Source organism: Sander lucioperca, chromosome 18 (genome assembly GCF_008315115.2).
Source record: "Sander lucioperca isolate FBNREF2018 chromosome 18, SLUC_FBN_1.2, whole genome shotgun sequence".
Taxonomy (NCBI): Eukaryota; Metazoa; Chordata; class Actinopteri; order Perciformes; family Percidae; genus Sander; species Sander lucioperca.
Window position 1 is genome coordinate 7,582,311 of NC_050190.1, and position 20,833 is coordinate 7,603,143.

The 20,833-nt window shown below is 40.3% G+C and overlaps 1 protein-coding gene across 12 annotated transcripts in view; it reads right to left on the reverse strand.

The window, feature by feature from the left end:
* dctn1b (dynactin 1b) overlaps positions 1 to 20,833 on the reverse strand; it is a 58,043-nt gene that overhangs the window by 32,561 nt on the left and 4,649 nt on the right. For 5 of the 12 annotated variants that reach the window (XM_031310112.2, XM_031310110.2, XM_031310108.2 and 2 more), the window contains exons 1-4: positions 19,863 to 20,310; positions 10,498 to 10,749; positions 8,020 to 8,098; positions 3,327 to 3,358 (exon numbers count right to left, since the gene is read on the reverse strand). In XM_031310112.2, the coding sequence (XP_031165972.1) occupies positions 3,327 to 3,358; positions 8,020 to 8,098; positions 10,498 to 10,749; positions 19,863 to 19,895 (396 nt within the window). In that variant the 5' untranslated portion in view covers positions 19,896 to 20,310. Of the gene's footprint in view, positions 1 to 3,326; positions 3,359 to 8,019; positions 8,099 to 10,497; positions 10,750 to 19,862; positions 20,312 to 20,833 lie in introns of those variants that run through there. The other 7 variants (XM_035994772.1, XM_035994773.1, XM_031310109.2 and 4 more) reach the window with 4 other exon arrangements.

Consider the following 20,833-nt stretch of genomic DNA (forward strand, 5'->3'; position numbering starts at 1 on the left):
GGCGACTGCACTGTATTAAGGAGAGGATGACCGGGGCCATGTATTGCGAGATTTTGGGGAACAACCTCCTTCCCTCAGTTAGAGCACTGAAGATGGGTCGAGGCTAGGTCTTCCAACATGACAATGACCCGAAGCACACAGCCAGGATAACCAAGGAGTGGCTCTGTAAGAAGCATATCAAGGTTCTGGCGTGGCCCAGCCAGTCTCCAGACCTAAACCCAATAGAGAATCTTTGGAGGGAGCTCAAACTCCGTGTTTCTCAGCGACAGCCCAGAAACCTGACTGATCTAGAGAAGATCTGTGTGGAGGAGTGGGCCAAAATCCCTCCTGCAGTGTGTGCAAACCTGGTGAAAAACTACAGGAAACGTTTGACCTCTGTAATTGCAAACAAAGGCTACTGTACCAAATATTAACATTGATTTTCTCAGGTGTTCAAATACTTATTTGCAGCTGTATCATACAAATAAATAGTTAAAAAAATCATACATTGTGATTTCTGGATTTTTTTTAGATTATGTCTCTCACAGTGGACATGCACCTACGATGACAATTTCAGACCCCTCCATGATTTCTAAGTGGGAGAACTTGCAAAATAGCAGGGTGTTCAAATACTTATTTTCCTCACTGTAAGTAGGTCAGAAGAGGGGATAATGAAGGTGTAATAAAGTATTATCTTACATATGCAACTACCCAGGTCAAACGTATCCCTTGTGAATACAGACTGATTTGAAGAATAAAACATATATATTGTAACGTTTCTCTTTTTTTTTTATGATAATAGCGTCTCAATGAGACCTTTGACCCGGTTAAATAATAATGACAAAATTAAAGAACATTATACTTCAGGTCACTACTTCTGGATTAAGTAATGAACTGATGGTTCTGAAAATGTCAGTTGAAACATTATGAACATGACATTTAAACCTGAATCCAATAAGACCTGACACCTCAGGAGGGCAGAATTATCCTCGTTTGACTGAGATTTGAGTCAGGAGAGCACTTAGGTTAGACTGGCTCTCACCAGACCAAGCTCAATGTTTTAAGATTGAACATTAAGTAATAAAAAAGTTGTTGAAAAAAGCCATAGTATAGTATGTCGAAAAAAGTGATAAAAAAGCCATAGTATGTCGAAAAGTGATAAAAAAGCCATAGTATAGTATGTCGAAAAAAGTGATAGTATGTTGAAAAAGTGGTAAAAAATCCATAATATAGTAATTTATGTCGAAAAAAAGTGTTAAAGCCATAGTATAGTATGTCGAAAAAAAAAGTGTTAATAAAGCCATAGTATAGTATGTCGGAAAAAAAAGTGTTAATAAAGCCATAGTATAGTATGTCGAAAAAAGTGATAAAAGAGCCATAGTATAGTATGTCGAAAAAAAGCCATAGTATGTTGAAGTTATAAAAAAGCCAGTGAAGTATGTCAAAAAAGTGATAAAGCCATAGTACAGTATGTCCAAAAAAAGTGATAAAAAAGTCATAGTATAAATCGTAAAAAGTCATAGTATAAATATCGAAAAAAGTCAAAGTAGAGTATGTCCAAAAAAAGTGATAAAAAAAGTCATAGTATAGTATGTCGAAGAAAGTGATAAAAAAAGCCATAATATAGTATGTCGAAAAAAGGTTATAATGAAGCCATAATATAGTATGTCAAAAAAGGCATAGTATACTATGTCAAAAAAAGCCATAGTATGTCAAAAAAGTGATAAAAAAGCCATAGTATAGTGTGTTGAAAAAAAGTGATTATCAAGCCACAGTATAGTATGTCAAAAAAGTTATAAAAAGGCCATAGTATAGTATGTCGAAAAAAGCCATAGTATAATTCAAACTAAAGGTGGCCAGGATGTTTCTGGTCTCAGAAGAAGAGATATTATAATATTTACTGAGGAAAATCATGGCTGCTGTGACTCAGCATAAAGTCTCTAATAGTGACATCATTCTTAAAACCAATTACCAAAGTTATATTGGTGTAATTGGATTTTAGTGTCAAAGTAACTACTCTCTCTTATGGGATACTTAAAGACTTTGGGACTATGTCATTTATTTTCCAGACATTATGGCGGTGATTACATGTGATGTTGTTAATCTCATAGAATAATACAAGTTATAGGGTAATAGAAGTATAATATAACTGTTGAATATACTGCAAAACTGATACGGAAAGTGGAATCATCTGAATGTCTGAAATATAAAATCAAAAATGAGTGAAAAAATTTAAAATGTATCTTTGATTTGAACTGTTGCGAAAGGTTGTAGAGAACATGATGAGTCATTTTCATCCTGAGCTTTGACTGCACACCACCTGTGAGCATAAGAGCAAAGCTGCAGCAAGACTAATTCTTGGGAATTATGGATTGGAATTTTTGTCCAAATTCTTGACCTAGATCCACAGAGCAATAATAGAGGTATAATATAATAGAGCAATAATACATGCTTCCTACATTATTTTAATTTAAAAGGTTCAATTTTAGGGGAACTCATCTATTTGTTGGCTTTAATAAATAATCTGTCAAAGCATCAAAGTGTATTTATAGTAAACATCGCCCTCTGCTGGTCAGATATCAAAACAGAACCTTCATATTTGGATTTAAGAAGATCTGACTCGGTTTAGTTTGTCTAATTTGGTAAACTCACAATTTCAGGGATTATATAAGATTATTAAAAAGATTTTCTTTTTAATTTTTTATATTTTCAAAAGGTTTTCATATGTTTAAAATCTGTATTTCAATTAAGTATAAAGATTATTCCCGATTCTTCTCCATCCTTTTACAGACATCTCTGAAAGAAGAGCTATTAATTTATAATAATTTATCATTTATTTTTTAGTATTTAAGTATTGTACTGTAAATCACTACTCCTATATTCCATATTGTGAACTGGGCCCTACATCAATGTCATTAATTTAATTTAATGCACCTTTCAGTAACTCTCTTTTAGACGGAATTATAACAGGATATTGAGCAAAAGAAATGCACTTGATCATAAAATTGCTACAACATAAATGTCAATATACTAGTTCAAGAGCTACCAAGCATCTTCCCACACAGTCATAACAAACACAACCTGTGAAAAAATGTGTTTGATAAAGGTTGAAACAGCAGAGCAGGTGTGGCATTATTTCCTCCAACAGTCAACAGCAACACACAGGGTAGTCCTTTAGATAACACAGAGTGTCTGTGTGCGGGTGTGCAGGTATGTGTGTCAGTATGCACCCATGTGTGAGTGTGTCATTGTGATTGTGTAAAAGTCCAGGTGTGTGCTGCCATATCTGCTCCTGATTTCCTGCAGGGGGACTCTTAAGTGTCACAGTGCAGCGGTATGTGACTCACCAGTTTAGTGGACTTGGGCGTCTCCAGGATCTCTGAGGAGATGAAGAAAAAAGAGAAACAAAGAAAGTGAGAGACGTACTTTCACATTATCATCAGTGTTTATCATCTTTTACAAGGTATAAGTCCAACAAAGATCCTAGCGCAAACAGATTAAGGTCAATATGATTCATTGTCTTTTTCCAGATAGTCAACAACGATACTGTTAGTCAGCTGTGGATAAGCTGCATGAGCAGGAAATGGTATGTAAAGTGCTACAACAAATACTAGGATACAAAGTAGCCTGATCCTACCAGACTTTCATTTGTACAAGAGTCTGGCGACTCTCCATTGACAAGTGTTAACTTCCTTGAAGGCAGGTACTCTGTTGAAGTTTAAAACTATTGGATCTGCCCAGAGCCACTCTTGATCTGCCATAACCAATCGCTAACGTTTGGTCGTGACGTCGGCTTAGCATCGCTAGCGTTCGCCTTAGCTAACTCCTTCACCAGTAACGGAGCGAGTTAGAAAATCAACTGACACATATCTTGATACTATAAGAAGCTCAACTGGAAGAAAAATGGGAATAATTGACATTATATGGACTGTATGACTGATGGAAAAAAAAAATTTGTTTGTTACTGTAACTGTTTGATGTTGCAAATCTTTTGCCAATAAAAATCGAAGTGAGAAAAAGTCACGCCAAAAATCTTTTAAGGTTTGACCTCGTAAGAGTTCTGTGGCACGACGCATGTCTGAACACTGAATGCAGTCGGATTAACGTAAAGACTGCAGCAACACAAGTATCTTGATTTTCATATCTTTTGCACAAGGAAAACAAAATATGTTTCATAAACTAGGAAACCCAATAAGAAAGACAATGTTAAGCTGAGGAGGAGATTCTTCTCAGATCAGTCTATAAAAACTATATTTCTCCAGCAGAAAAACAACAGTAACAAACAGACCAGCACTGCCTCTCTTTATTATGAATTTTTACATTTATGCCAACTACAGATAAATACACAAATATCCAGCAAAACATTTTACAGATATAAGTAAATCAAATATTAGCCTAAATTTGATTTCTATTGGCTAATAGAACTCAAATAAGAGTCGCAATATAACATCTTATCATTTAATGTTTGTGTAGTTTGGACTCTACAATAGCGTAAATGATGAAATCGATGTAAGAATGTATTAGTGGATTAGAGTGAGAAGCTGTGGAAAGCGTCACTCACGCTCATGATCGCCATTAATTAAGACTTCAACAAGCTAAATTAGAAAAACCATCAGTGATGCAGCCTGTGAGCAATCAGAAAACAGTCTTCGTCCTTGCTATTACAATATTTGATCTATCTGCTCCCTCTCGCACATAATGGTCCAACTGAATAGATAGAAAGATAGATGGACTTTATTAATCCCAAACTGGGAAATGACTCTGTTACAGCAGCAAGGTACAAGGACATACACACACACACACACACACACACACACACACACACAGAAAATACAAGAAATATACTAGATAATAATAAATAAGAAAAAAATAAGATAAAATAAGATAACAAAAGATCAAATTACCAGAACATCTACTGGAAAAAAATATACTTAGAGGAATGAAAAGAATGAACATGTATATAGTAGTAAGTGTCGAATAAAATATACAACCTACATACATAGTTAAATAACAAAATAAAATATGTGTAATATTTAATATGAAGCCATATGGAACATTAACGTAAAAAAAAAACTTAAACTGAGAGATGAAGCCAGCAATGTTACATGCTCCATGTCTGCAAAGGGCTTAGGGTGTTGCTCTGGAGAAGAGCATCAACTACATTTATTATATTTATAAGTACAAACATTAAAATCGATTTCAGGTAGTTTTTTAGGATCATCTTTCTATTTAAACTTTGGTGCAGTGAAGCCCATACAGCAGCCAATGGGTCTCATTTCCAGGTAACGACATCTGAATCAACTACTGAGTCTCGTTTGGCCGGTTCCTGAAACAGTCTTTTACTACAGTCCCACGCACCAGGAAGTGGACGTTACTGTACTGAATACAATGTACCAACCACCACCCTTTTATTTGATGCTGCAGCAGTGAGGCGTAACCATGGAAACAGAGTGTGGCTCCATCCTCTAGAGTCTAGAGGATAAAAAGCATATTGGTGACCAGATGTGGAAAGCATAGGCAAGTTCTTGTCTTGTGTTTTAAGCAGAGAGGGTGCAAAATTACGGCCAAATGGCTAGTGAAAGTTCAAATTTTAACGGCAGCCACTTAATAGATAACCATTGTTTTTTTTGTCTGGTGAGTGAAGCGAAGCTACCAGCAACTTGCATATTTTACCAGGATTTGGCTGGTGGACGGTGCTCATTTTCTACCCTGGCAGAGTAGTAGACAATCATTCAGTGTTACTCTCTTTAAATTGACCAGGTAGGAAACAGGAGATTTGACATACAGTAAGAGTTATTAAAGTTATTAAGTATTTAAAACAAGCAAACACAGTTTGTTACAAACTTTTTAATTCAGACAGATAAGTCTTTGAGATTGAAAGTTTATTTTTGAACTTGGAAACCGATAAAACTTACTTTTATCTTATGGCTTGTTCTTTATCTTGTTTTAATTGTTCTAATGTTTTATTCATTTGTATCATTTTTTTCTACTGGAATACACTTTGTAACTTTGTTTTGAAAGTTGATATATAAAGAAAGTTCTTATTATTATTATTATCATCATCACACAATATTACTCAGCGGATGAGGATGATGATACGCTCAAAAGCTCCAGAACAGCTATTAATGGCCCTTGATGGGAAATTATTAACTGGTATTAAATTAATTTCTCACGATAACTGTGACTTTAATTTTGTCCTGCAGCTGTTGTTGATTAGCTGGCAATTATACCCAAAATAGCTTAAATACATTGCCTGATTTCCACAATCATTTTGTCTCTCTTCTCTTCTTCCAAATGTGTCAACACCAAGCAACTCCTGTTTCCTCTGACATGGGTAAAAAGATGATGTTTGCTGTCAGCAGGTAGCTGTTCAACCTGCAGTCTAGATTGACATTTCCATCAGAACATCAGCTGGTAGTCACTTTAGCCCAAAGAGCTTTAATGCACCAGGAGTGCACACAGAGGGATTCAAACCCACAACCTTGTGCAGTGTTAGCGGCAAACTCGACTTAACATGAAACCAGAGCCTGTAATGAGATATTAACTGAAGCACATTTATATTTTAGGCCTTTAGTAGAAACTCTAAACCACCATGAGCTCCAGTGGGAGAGCAGGTGGGCTCACACTGCAAGTACAGTATACGCAGATACATAAATGCACACATGACTGATGTGGTAGCTTATAGAAAAATAACCCAGAAACTGACAAAAAAGTTGAAGAGGCTCAAAATGCACAAAGACTCGGTCTACTCTATGTGCAAAAGGTGACACAATATGGAAAAATGTTTCAGTCAAAGGACCATTGTCAGCACAACTTGCAGTAATTCTATAAAAAATGAATGAATTAGACAAACAGCAATGACCAAACAGAAGAAAGGAGCTAAGGTGTACAAGGTGTTTGGTAGGGGTGTAACAAGTGATCAATCTGGATCGATATCAATACAATGATCAATGATTTAATATTATCAATGCAAAGTGAAAATATATTTTTTTTTTTTATTAGATAGTGCAGATGGACAGAAAAGGGGGGGGAAAGAGGCGATGACATGCATCAAAGGGCCGTGGGTACATATTATCTTTGAAATGCACCTCTATTTTGAAGTTCACACTATGTATATTCTTTTTATTAAAAAAAGAATAGTTTTGGGCGCCCTGGTAGTTCACCTGGTTGAGCATGCGCCCCATGTACAAAGGCTCAGTCCTTACCGCAGAGGCCGCAGGTTAGATTCCGACCACTGGCCCTTTGCTGCATGTCATTCCCCTTCTCTCTCCCCTTTCCTGTCTTCAGCTGTCCTGTCAATTAAAAGGCCTAAAATGGCCAAAAAAGAATCTTTAAAAAAAAAAAAAGAATAGTTTGTTTTTTATTTAAATGGCTAGAAGAGGTTAGTAATAAAATTGTCAAACCATATTTTATTTGCTTTTTGTGAGTTGATATAAATGGAACTGATTGTGTCAAAATGGGCATATATCGTCTATCGAATCAAATTCGTACCGTGGCAGACTTTGTGATATCAGCACATATCTTATCGTTGTCCAAAGAATCAATATAATATTGTATCGTGTAAAAAGAAAGATGATTTCTAGAATTGAAAATGATTTATACCCCTAGTGTTTTGCCTCACCAGCTACCAGATGGGGTCTATTTTTTTAAAAGGCTGGATTCAAGAGCTCAAACAGTATGATGAGGTGAGAAGACCTGTGGCCTGTGCTTCACAAAAAGGTGTCAGCTGGACCAGAGTGCCCTGACCGCCCTCCATTAGCTGACACTGTTTTTTATAAATGTTTGTTTACCTGTGTGCTCTCACATTGCAGAACTTCTTTGCTTTCAAATACCACTGCATGTTTAATGTTCTGAGCATGCATGTCCCCTAGACAACTTCCCTTTCAGAAAGGTCAGGGTTGACATTATTACACTTTGTTTGAGCATATCCTTTTCTTTTCTTTTTTTTTTCCACGTCCAAAACACCGACAGAATACTGAAAACGAATGTGAATGATGACCAAGGACAAAACTTTAATCGTCTGAATGTGTGTGTCCTGACCTCGTTTGGGAACCTTGCCTGTGCCAGGCTCAGGCGTCTCTGGAGACGTTGTGTCGGCCCCATCATCAACCAGCTGGATCTGAGACGGACAGAAAGCAAGACAGCAATAAAACAGTCAGTCATTTCTTCCAATGATTATTACTGCCAACTATCAGAGCTGGCAAGAGAGGGAGCGATAAAGGTTAAATGGGAGCCGCAAAAACAAAATTGGCTTGTTTATTGATGTTCATTTAAATATAGCACTCCCTCAAGTGAGTCGTAATTTTTTTCCATCACCATAGCAACCTTTACAACTGCAGTGTAAAGACAGTCAGGGTCAGACAGTCTTTTAAGCCAAGCGGGAGACATAATGAATAGGATTAGTAACACAACATCTAATCGATACTGAAGCTGACCAGCGTGTGTGTGTGTGTGTCTGAACCTGTACAGCTGGGTCACAGGGAACATTTAGTCTGTGCTCATTTAAAAAAAACTCATACTCATTAACTCATGCAAAAACCACTCAAGCAAATAGATTCATTCTTAAAGGTCCTATGACATGCTGCTTTTTGGATGCTTTTATATAGGCCTTAGTGGTCCCCTAATACTGTATCTGAAGTCTCTTTTATATAGACCTTAGTGGTCCCCTTATACTGCATCTGAAGTCTCTTTTATATAGACCTTAGTGGTCCCCTAATACTGTATCTGAAGTCTCTTTTATATAGACCTTAGTGGTCCCCTAATACTGTATCTGAAGTCTCTTTTATATAGGCCTTAGTGGTCCCCTAATACTGTATCTGAAGTCTCTTTCCCTAAATTCAGCCTTGGTGCAGAATTACAGCCACTAGAGCCAGTCCCACACTGAGCTTTTCTTAGGATGTGCCATTTCTGTGACGTCCCCAATTTTCTCGCATTAAGAGTTTTCTCTTTGGTGCGAACGAAATTCAAGAGTGGTCTAGGCCTGTATCAGCCTGTCTTTCTTCACTGTGGAAAAAATCAATTAACAATTATGCATTCTGTTCTAATATGTTCCCTTGCCAATTTACTGAAAGGTTTGACAAGTTTTTTTTAGCATTTGGCACTTCTATAATTTATTAGTTGCTGGGAATATTCTCACGCTCCAACAGCTGCCTCAGGGTATGTATGCAGGTCGCTGCCCATGTAAACATCCTCTGTTTCACTCAACAATGTAACATCACCTGGAATAACATATTTTCTTGTCCTTCTGCGGGAACGTCGCATTTCCTTGACTGCCTCTTATTTTAGTCTGCTTTGCTTTGGCAAGACGTATTTTGTATTTAACTTCATGTCCGATCATTCCTACTTTATTTTTGTCACAGTACTGCGATGACTACATTATTACTATATTTTCAAATTGTTCCCATCCCATTATACTGCTACACTGCAAAGTCCTTTTTTTTTCTTCTTTTTTTTGGTTGAAACTTGCCCACAAATGGAGCGAAGCAGGTAGTCTTATACAGTGATTTGGGCGCTTTATGCTGGTGGTCAAATCTTACAAACACACACCTACTCATCTACAAGTGGCATTCATCAAGCTGAAACGAGCAAAACACTTGTACAAGTGGAAAAACCTCACAGAAATAAGTAAAAGAGGTTTAGGATTAGAGTATGAAACCTTCTCGCATGAGGTCCTGTGGGGATTTTGACCTCTTTTCCCCCCATGTTGTTTGTCTCGTGCATGCACACGAGTGTGCACATGGGTGACGCGATAAGCATTACTGCAAATGGTTTCACATTATTCCACTTATTGACAAGTGGCGGTAATGTGCCAAGAAATGCTGCATTGTACCAGCAAAGACAGGGAAGAAGAAGACTGCTGGATGTAAACAACGCAGGAATTAAAGTACTTAAGCAATCAGCTTTGCAAATGTGTTATGAAGAAGGAAAACCATTCAATGCGTTTGCTAGACCTCAAGCATACACACAATGCATTTTGGTGCTGTATGTAAACAGAACTTTTGTTTGTTGTGGAGAACTTTACACCAAAATGAGATATCTGCTATTTCAAACAAGTAACACCTTCCACTAAGTTATAAGAGTTCATTATGAAATTTAAGCTGTGACAACAACAAAAAACTCCTAACCCTATTTGATTGTCCCCTCCAGGCCACCATAGATAATCTATGATTACTCTAATTCGCAGGGGGCACTTTGCAGTATTTTTCTGGGAGAATAAAAGAAAACAGTTTTTCATGAGAAAACAACAAAGCACACAGCCTCGAGCAACAGAAAAATGCTGGCATCATGCAGACAACAGAGGAAAATATCAACCCCCACACAAACCCACTGCGTCAAATAAAAACACAATCTCAAACATCTCACAAAGTAAGGAACTTCACAATTGTTAGATGGAGGGTGTACTGGTAGGCTACTAGAGGGTGGAGGCAATAGCATCATCCTCTACTTTAGGTTTCTAGCAATCAACATTAATCATTTAGGACAGTACATCTTAAATCTACTAAATATTTCTGTCGTTACCTGTGATTGTCTCACAAATATCCCACGATTCTCCGCGCAGGTGAAGTAGCGTTTGCCCTGCACGGTGCCGTCGTTCTTGCCCTTGGCCTCGTCCAGGATGACTCCCACCCATTTTCCGGAGGCAAACAGAGTGTTGCCGATGTAGGCCACAGTGCCGTGCTGCCCCTTCCCAATCACCTCCACCAGGGAGCCCACTTTGACGGGACGCCCGCCCCCGTCCGAGCTCATCCTGCTGCTGCCGCTGCTGGTGGTCTGGGTGGGAAAAGAAAACACACACAGGAATTTATGTTCACATTAACACTATTGCAGGTAATTTAATTTGTACATTTAAATGGACATTCCACTTAATATACATATCAGTGTAGGTTCACTACTCATATGGTTGTATAATGTCTTCTGTGGCTCTGGAGGAGAGTCTGAGAAAATAACCCTGTGATGAGAAGTGGAGTTTGAAAGACCTCGGTATTTACCAACTAAAGACACTATCAAGTTGCATTGCGGGTAACGTAGGATCTAGTGGTTTTAAAGCTTGACGAATACTTGGGATTAAAAGTGAGGACATCCAGCAACACTAAATTTAATCACAAATCACAAAACTTACCGGAAGTCCAACACGTGTCTTTGACCCATAACATTATAAATGGGATTTAAGGTCCTCAAAAGAAAGCTTGAAAGCACTCAATTGGAAGTCGCACTAGATAAAAGCGTCAGCTAAATGACATGTAAGGTAATGTACTAAATGCAAGAAAATGTTTTTAGTACTGTTAACCAACCCTTTAAAGTGGCATACTTGAATTCTGTATACTGTTTATTGTGTTTTTCAACAACTTAAAAAAAACATTCTCCTAAAGCACAATCTAATTCCAACCTGATCATCCAAGACCTGCAAGAGTTAACTGAGTCATTGCCACCCTCATGTTGTGATTATCACAACCACCCTCTGACGTGATAAATAAGGAAATGAGCCTGGAGCAAAAGGAACGGAGAAATGCCCGTATTGAATACATTATTATTATTTTTTTAAATCGACTGTCTGCTCGACCTAATTGCATTTCAACATATTGCATTAATGCAATTATCTAATCAACCAATCACATGGCAGCTGCTTCAATGCATTTAGGGGGGTGGTCCAGGTCTAGACAGTCTCCTGAACTCCAAACTGAATGTCAAAAAGGGAAAGAAAGGTGATCTAAGCAACTGAGCGTGGCGTGGTTGTTGGTGCCAGACGGGCTGGTTTGAGTATTTCACAATCTGCTCAGTTACTGGGATTTTCACGCACAACCATTTCTAGGGTTTACAAAGAATGGTCTGAAAAAGGAAAAACATCCAGGATGCGGCAGTCCTGTGGGCGAAAATGCCTTGTTGATGCTAGAGGTCAGAGGAGAATGGGCCGACTGATTCCAGCTGATAGAAGATCAACTTTGACTCAAATAACCACTCGTTACAACCGAGGTATGCAACAAAGCATTTGTGAAGCCACAACACGCACAACCTTGAGGCGGATGGGCTACACCAGCAGAAGACCCCACCGGGTACCACTCATCTCCACTAAAAATAGGAAAATGAGGCTACAATTTGCACAGGAGCACCAAAATTGGACAGTTGAAGACTGGAAAAATGTTGCCTGGTCTGATGAGTCTCGATTTCTGTTGAGACATTCAGATGGTAGAGTCAGAATTTGACGTAAACAGAATGAGAACATGGATCCGCCATGCCTTGTTACCACTGGGCAGGCTGGTGGTGGTGGTGGTGTAATGGTGTGGGGGGGATCCCTCTCGCCTTCAGAACTGCCTTAATTCTTTGTGGCATTGATTCAACAAGGTGCTGGAAGCATTCTTTAGAAATGTTGGCCCATATTGATAGGATAGGGTCAACCACAGTATTAGTATGGTGTTCCTAATAATCCTTTAGGTGAGTGTATGTGAAAAGTGAAAGAATGGCTTTTGTTGTTGATTTCCTTTACCCTGCATTTTAACATAGTACATTTATACACCAAACCTACAGTATGCCTAGCTAGGCTACGTGCAGAACATTGTATGTTATTTCAGAAGTGAAAGAATGGCTTTTGTTGTGGATTTGCTTTACTCTGAGCTCGAGGAGAGACTTCACTCGCTCGTCTGAATCAGATCCACTCATGACAACCAAGCCGGCTGATTCGCGGGATTGACTGACTCGCGCGAGCATCGACAGAGCGTGAGTCATTGAGGGCTCGTGAGTTCTCGAGTGAATCATGGTCTGCGAGCTTCCGGCTCTGAGTCCGCAGGTCGGATAACCTGTTATCTCGGACTGTCTCTCTGCTGACTCAATCACTTGAGTTGACTTGTGGAGTTGTTGTTGCCTACGAAATTGTAAGTTATAAAGCTTTTTGCAGCTAAGATGGCTAGGACTAGTAGTAGCTAATGTTGCAAGAGGTTTGTGTGTGGCGCTGTTATCATTTTAGATTGAACTGCAGTAGGACTCTACTGACCCGAGTTAATGATACTAGAGACTCGCGATTCGTGAGTCAATTTAAAGACTCTGGTTAAAGATCCGAGTCAATCATGACTCAAACAGGTTTAATTCGAACTACAGATCCGTTACCCGATCTGGCAAACTTGCATGGTGCGGTTTTAGCCGATAGAGGGTCGCAAAGCGAATGCAGAAGTGTCGTTCACCCTGTTACGAGTTGATGAACCACTGAAACGATTTTGGAAACATTATTTTAAGGTACAAAAAAATCTTTGGTGTTGCTTTAAATGGGTCTTTTACAGGACCATGTCAGCACACAGGGGTGAGCTGCTGTGAGAAAGAATTAAGCATCTACTAAAAGTAGTTTTAAGCGTCATTCTGACCCACTGAGCTGTGCAGGCCTCGTCCTGCACTCTCTAAATGTCAATGCATGCTTAAAACAGCACCGCTCTTGTTTTATAGCTTTTGAGATATTTCCATGGCAACAATCACCTGAGATTTCAGAAAGCAGTGAAGGTCTGACTTTTGGAGAACAAATTGCACAGTAAAACATTTCAACGCGGGCTGCAATATTTGGTAATCAAATAATCCTGCATAACCCAATTTACAGTGTGATGTCCTAGAAGTGATGGTGACTCAGCAGAACAGAGAGGAGCAGATATTATTACTCTGGGAGAGAACATGCTCTCCTTGAGCTTACTGTAAACATACACTGTTTTTGTGCTGCTGTTTAACTTGGAAGTTAAACACACAGCAACACAGTGAACCAAAACCGATAGACAGCAGCAACATAAAGGCATTTTAAAATTTTACATTTTATATGCTAATCTGTCTCATCAAATGCAGGTTTCTGTGGCCATGTTAGACAGATCTTGTATGATGCAAGCAGTTGTATTTCTGACTCTGCTTTTAACAAGTCTCCATTGCGCAATTTACTGACAACTTACAAATGTAGCTTTAATTAACTTGGACAAAACAGTCAACAAATAAAAAAAACAATAAGTTATTTTGTTCGTATGAATAACATTTTTGAGGCTGATAATGATATTGATAGTTGAGAGCAACAACATTGGCCAATATTGGTCAGTAAGCGATGTCAATCCAATACATTTTTTGTCAAATTCAGCGAATATCTCCTCACAGTCACCTAGCTCTTTATTGTCTGTGTGCTAGTGCTCCTACAGAGCCCTGGCTGTGTAAATGCAAAACAAACAGAAAGAAGCGCACGAGCCAAACAACACTATTGCAGCCAATCAGCAACAGGCGGCGCCAGTTGCTCGCGCAAGCGAGTGATTGGAGTTATCGAGAAAAAGAGATGGCAGACCAACAGCAAAAGAGGAAAAGGACTGACGAATACAAATTAACACATAAGTTGCATGACAGGGAAAGGGGGAAGAGCCTTGTTAACATCGGTGAGGCGTTTCAGCGCTGCAAAAACTTCTGTGATTTAAAAGGAATGAAAGCTGATGAGGGCTCTCGTCCTGATGGACAAGTGAGTAATAACGTTAGCTTTGCTGTTTCACCGTTTGCTGTCAGTTTAACCTCGTACGTTTGCTGTTGTTAGTGATGGCTGCTCCCAACTGGCTGGCTTTACAGCGGCAACAGTTTTCTAATCCACAACTTATAGCTAACATCGATTCTGCCATATTTCTTCAGCAGGGACACAGCAGAAGTGGTCGATATAGCAATGCATGTCACATGCACATCCATGAATCTGGGGGGGTGGAGCTTCTGAAGGGGGGCGGGGGGGGTGTATTTGTTTGGCAGTTGAGTTACAATATCAACAATTTATGCGCACATCACGTACTTGCACCTTTAAATAAAAGATCTGAGAACTTATTCCACCACTGACTACCTTAAACATATTTTTTACATATCTGTGCTGCAATTCCTTTTTTTATGATCAATTTTTTATTGATTTTCTTTTCTCTCTTTTTTTAAACGTACAGAACAAAAAAAAAAAAAAAAACACATTACAAAAGGAACAAAACCCTCTCCCACCCCCCACCCTCTGCGGTCTAGAGGAAAACAAAACCATCAAACAAACAGAAGTCACACCAGCAGCAACCTTGAAGTATCCGTTTTGTAGACGATTTATATTTCTTTTACGTAAATGTGACTCTTGAATAAGCGCCATCCTCAAAATTTACACGTATACAAGCCTCGATTACCCTACCGGCATTTGCTTGTAAATTTGTAGCAAAGAGTGAATTGTTAGGGCTAAGCAGAAACATAAAAACATAAAATAAATCTCCTAACCCTCTGAGACCACAGACCTCCTTCCCTCTCTGTAAGAACGCAGCTCGCACAAAACCATGTAAGAGCATTAAACATAGATTATAAATTGCAAAATCCAGTCATGTTTTCAGCCTAATCAAATGTCCCTTTAAAGCTTGGCTCCCAGACTTGCATACAGTGCCCTCGAGTCAAACTTCCACAATATTCCAGACACCGCTAACCCACGGACGCCGAAGCGGATGTCACTTCGTCATCGTCCATATCCAGATCCCGACAGAACATGTCCGCATCCTTGGCTGTAGTGAACGTGATCGTTCTCCCTCCGAGTATTACTCTCAGGGTGGCCGGATAAATCAGACAGTTTGGGATGCCTTTGGCATGTAACTTTCGCTGTACTCCTATAAATTCCTGGCGCCGCTGGACGGTGAAAGCACTGTAGTCGGGTTTAAAGCGCAGCGTTGGAATCCCGAATCGGGTCTTTCTGTTGTACTTGTCTCGCCCCCTGAAGGATTGCCTGGCGGTCCTGGTATCTCAAACACCTGAAAATCAGCGTACGTGTCATTGCACCCTTGCCGTAAATGCTGTGTGCTCTATCAATTTCAATGGTAGCCCTGTTCTGTAAGGAGGGGATCCACACCGGTAACTGCTTTTGCAGGAATCCCACTGGGTCATCTTTTTCGCTGCCCTCTTTCAGTCCAATGATGCGCACGTTGTTGTATCTCGATCTGTCCTCCATTTTGGCTAGCTTAAACTCAAATTTCTTCTGGTTGTCAATGCAGGCCTTCACCGCGTTTCTTATCTGCCTGTTGTCTCCCTGCACCTCGTCTAGTCATTGAACCAAGTCCCACACTGTAGCTCCCCGCCTTCCAATCTCCGCCAAGGCCTCCATCACCGCATTGTGGACCGCTGATTGAACCGCATTTTGTTGCTTTTCCAGGACCCCGGTCACAGCCTGCTCCATGCATAGGTCCGCGTTAGCATCAGTAGCCGTGCTAGCTGTCGCTGTTAGCCATGCTAGTAGACCTCTGTGCTCGGGTAAACGGCAGCGAGACCTGTTTTTTTTGCTCCTGAAGGCATTTCGCTAAGTCACCGTGGTAACAAATAAAATGATTGACGTCGAATAAGAAAGAATAGACCTGTTTTTTAATGTAAATGTGGAGGTGGGTGCGGAGCCTCAGTTCTGAGCAACCAGTATGATCGTCGGTCACGTGATTCCCCTGTGCTGCAATTTCTTGTTACTTATTGGCCGCAATCAGGGTGCAAACTTTTTTGTCCACCAGCCAAACGGCTAGTTAATGTTCAAATTTTACCAGCCAATCAATAGTATGGTCTGAGGGATCATATCTTTGTAGGGCAGTGGAGACAGCAGTGACATGGAAAGCAATACGAGGGGTTTGGCCATTCCAGACCAGAAAGGAAAAGAGGTAAAAAACATGAAAATGTAGTTAAACCACATATTTACAGGCCTTAAAGGAGAAATCTGGCCAACTGTTAGCTGAATCTTGATCGGTAGATGTCTCCGAGTACTGTCGATAGGAAAAAATAAAAAGACCAAAATGGGTGCTAGCAAACTGGAGTAGCTGCAGCTACGTCCAGAGCTCCCAGTTAGCTAAAATGCCAGTTGTGGGGGCATGTTCTAAAGAGTGCCTTTGTGCCTCTTAACAGACACAAAATGCAATTAAAATTTCTGTGCAACATGAACAGGGCCCTTACGTGACAACAAGATGCGTTTTCAACTCAGACATTGTGAAGAACCCGTTTAAAATTAAAAGTTTGTACTGTCACCTACCTCTTTTTCCAGTTTATTTCCCCCTCAAAAATAGGTAATTGAGCACAGTAGTGGTTATGACCATATCAGTGACTATGTAACTACATGGAAACGGTCCAAATGATGCCTGTGGCTTGCACAGTAATGGCGTTACTGAGGCTAGCTGTAGTCTCGCACTGAAGTCCCATGGGAATTCAGTTCTTGCAAGAAACGGTAAACAGTAGTGTGCAGATCGGAGTGTAGTGTGTGAAGAGTGAAGATCGGAGGTGTTCACAAGGGAAGAAGCTTGGAGTAAGAATAACGTGTGTTGATCTACTGTGGAAAAGAAATGGTTCGCGTTTGTGCCTTTCCGAATTGTGGCAACAGAATGAGAAAATACAAGTACCTAAACTTTCATAGTCTACCTTTCCATGACCATGAGATACTGCAGTTGTGGCTAGTTGTTAGGGCTAGGCAATATATCGATATTATATCGATATCATGATATGAGACTGGATATCGTCTTAGATTTCGGATATTGTAATATCGTGATATGACACAAGTGTTATCTGTCCCTGGTTTTAATCGTTGCATTACAGTAAAGTGATGTAATTTTTTTAATTTACCAGACTGTTCTAGCTTTTCTATTATTTGCCTTTACCCACTTTTTTCTTATATACACATTAACGATTATTTATCAAAAATCTCACTGTGTAAATATTTTTTTGTAAGCACCAATTGTCAACCCTACAATATCGCCGCAATATCGATATTGAGGTATTTGGTCAAGAATATCGTGATATTAGATTTTTTCCATATCGCCCAGCTCTACTAGTTGTACTTCAGCTTGATGTGCAAACTCCCATACAAGTACTATGCGATAAAGATCACCGCATTTGCAGCGAACATTTTGAGAAGGATGACTACACAGACACAACACAATGGGGCCGGCTGAAGAAAAATGCCATTCCGAGGATGAAGACTGCTACAACCACTGAGCTAGCTAGAGCTAGCCTTCAGTAACGCCATTACTGTGCAAGCCACAGGCATCATTTGGACCGTTTCCATGTAGTTACATAGTCACTGATATGGTCATAACCACTACAGTGGTCAATTACCTATTTTTGAGGGGGAAATAAACTTCCAAGTTTTCGTCGCAAAGGCATGACCTCCGTGATCGACTCTTCTGGGCTTTTGGTGAAGAGGTAGGTGACAGTACAAACTTTGAATTTAAACGGGTTCTTCACAATGTCTGAGTTGAAAACGCATCTTGTTGTCACGTAAGGGCCCTGTTCATGTTGCACAGAAATTTTAATTGCATTTTGTGTCTGTTAAGAGGCACAAAGGCACTCTTTAGAACATGCCCCCACAACTGGCATTTTAGCTAACGGGGAGCTCTGGACGTAGCTGCAGCTACTCCAGTTTGCTAGCACCCATTTTGGTCGTTTTTCTTTTTCCTATAGACAGTACTCAGAGACATTCTAGCGATCAAGACTCAGGTAAAAATCGGCCAGATTTCTCCTTATCCATATTGCACAAGGTGAGGGCATTCAATCTAAGCTAAGTATAGGTTGGAATGTGGTTATATATAGAGCATGAAAACATTATCAAGAAGAGAAGAAATGATCAGCTCTTCTTCTGGTAGCTGGTAGTTTCTTACCGCTTACATATAAAACCAGACATCACTCAACAGATGCAGATGATGTTCTTTTACTAACATCACCGTTAAAATATTCAGCAACAAATCCTGAATTCCCATGATTGCTTAAAGTATAATTAACATAGCTTATAATTCATGACCAAAATGGAGAGGCATTTTAACTGGTAATGTGCAGTAAATGCGTCCTTGAGTCCATGTCAAGCATTTTCTACGTCACAGTCAAGACCCTTCAGATCTTTTATTCAAGCTGTAACATCTATTCCAATCCATCAAATCACTTCAGATTCATAACAGAGGCAGGAATCTTCGGTTTACAGTGCTTCAGGGAGACTACACATACACCGGTCAACAATCTGTAATACAACATTCATTGAGAATTATAAATCAGGCCTTTCTTTAAAGTCAACAAATGGGCAGCTCTGCTCCGGCTATCAGTCTGTAATGAAGCCTTCGTGTTGTTCAGTCATTGCTCCGACCTGTTTGCCATGTGCTGGAGGCAGAGACGACCCAAGGAGGGCATGCTAAATTATTTACTGCCATTCTACTCTTAAAACACGCAAGCTCACGCTGACTGTAATGCTAAAGGAAGATGAAAACAGCAATTCAGCCTCATTGCTGCACTATTACACTGGGTATTGGTATCGGACGGTTATTGTTTTGTTTTCACACAAAAAAAACAAGCTACCAAAAATGCTCCCATGCACACTATTTTAATAGATCGTCACCTTGTTACACAGGCTGAATTAGAAAGTAATGAGTTAATGGTTTTCTGTGATCTGAAGGAAAGAAAAGAGCAGCTGAAAGGTGCTGTATGAGCACTGATGTCATCACTCCTGGTGACAGGAAAGCTGCCTGACTCAGAGATGGATGACAAACAGGAAGTCCACCGGGACTCATGGGTTGTGTCCAGTGTCTAATGATAACAAAAAGCCTATCTGGTCCTATCACCTGCCGGTCATATATTGTCTCCTACTTTATAGAGTCGAGTCATCCCAGAGGTCTGAACCTTAACATCCCAGCAGCAATGTTGAACCCGGAGGGGCATCTGAGCCCAAACAAAGAGGCGACAATTTAGACAGAGGAATGCAGCTCTGAAACGGATTAGAAACCCCTTCTGTTCAAAAGTAGAAACCGACACGGAGCTGATGACAGAGTGAAACTAATTGAAAAGACGTAACAGAAACAATGGCGCAGCGATTGGGACTAACTTAAACACAGCCTGGCCCATTCATTCACCCTACTGGGATGTATAAACACCTTGTACACACTCACCCGGGTGTATGTGTTCCTCCTAGTCTGTGACATGTTTCCTGGTCGCCACGGAACCGCCTGTCTCGACTGAAGGCGTGTTATTGGGGAGAGTGTCAGCCAGACAGAAGGGGGTCTAATAGGAGAAGGGTGGGGAGGGGGGGTTCGGTGATGCTGCTGGAGCGTCTCCCTTCCTCTCTGTCTCTTTACAGAATCACACCACTCTACTCATCAGCCTGAGCTCTCCAAACTCCCCGTCCCTCCTCTCTGCCGCTGCCAGAGGAAAGCCGGCAGGAGCTTTTTGGCTCCGTCATAAAGTTTCTGAGGGGCAGACGGTGGACGATCCGCCCCTCCGATGAATGGACCGGAGGGAAAAACAGCAGAGCAAAGAAGGGGGGAAAAAACGTCCAGGCTTGGTCTGATGTGAGTGCATCAACTGAGCGGCAGCACTGCGCTGCGCTAGTGTCTGCGCCGGCTTCTGCAGGAGGGAGGGTGGTTTAGGCCCAGACTGAGGTGCAGGGTCCTAAAGCCTGCAAATACACCTCTTAAAAGGCTTCTCAAAATAGACCTGACAGTCATTATTCCCACGCATGTCCTCCTCGTTTGACATGATGCAGAGGTTTGCAGCTGTTTTGGACTTCTTTGAGACAGATCTGGCTAATCAAAGAGTCCTGATAAGGCAAATCATTAAAAGTACAAAATGCAATAATAATCACTAGAGTTATGAATGATCAATCAGTCAACAAAAACAACTCCTTTAAGACCATCACTGCAGCAAAGAAATATTGTTACAGAGCCCAGATGTATCTTTGTCACGGCAAAACAGAAACCCAGGCAGTAAGCATTTTCCAACCGGGGAGGACGAGGGGTTAACCAGTTCCACTCAATCTGATTCCGTTTCATTGTGGTTGAACACAAAAGGCCCAGGTGATACTCTGTAATGCAGCACACTGTTAGCAAAAGCCAGCGGATTGCATTAGGGCCCCGCCTGATGC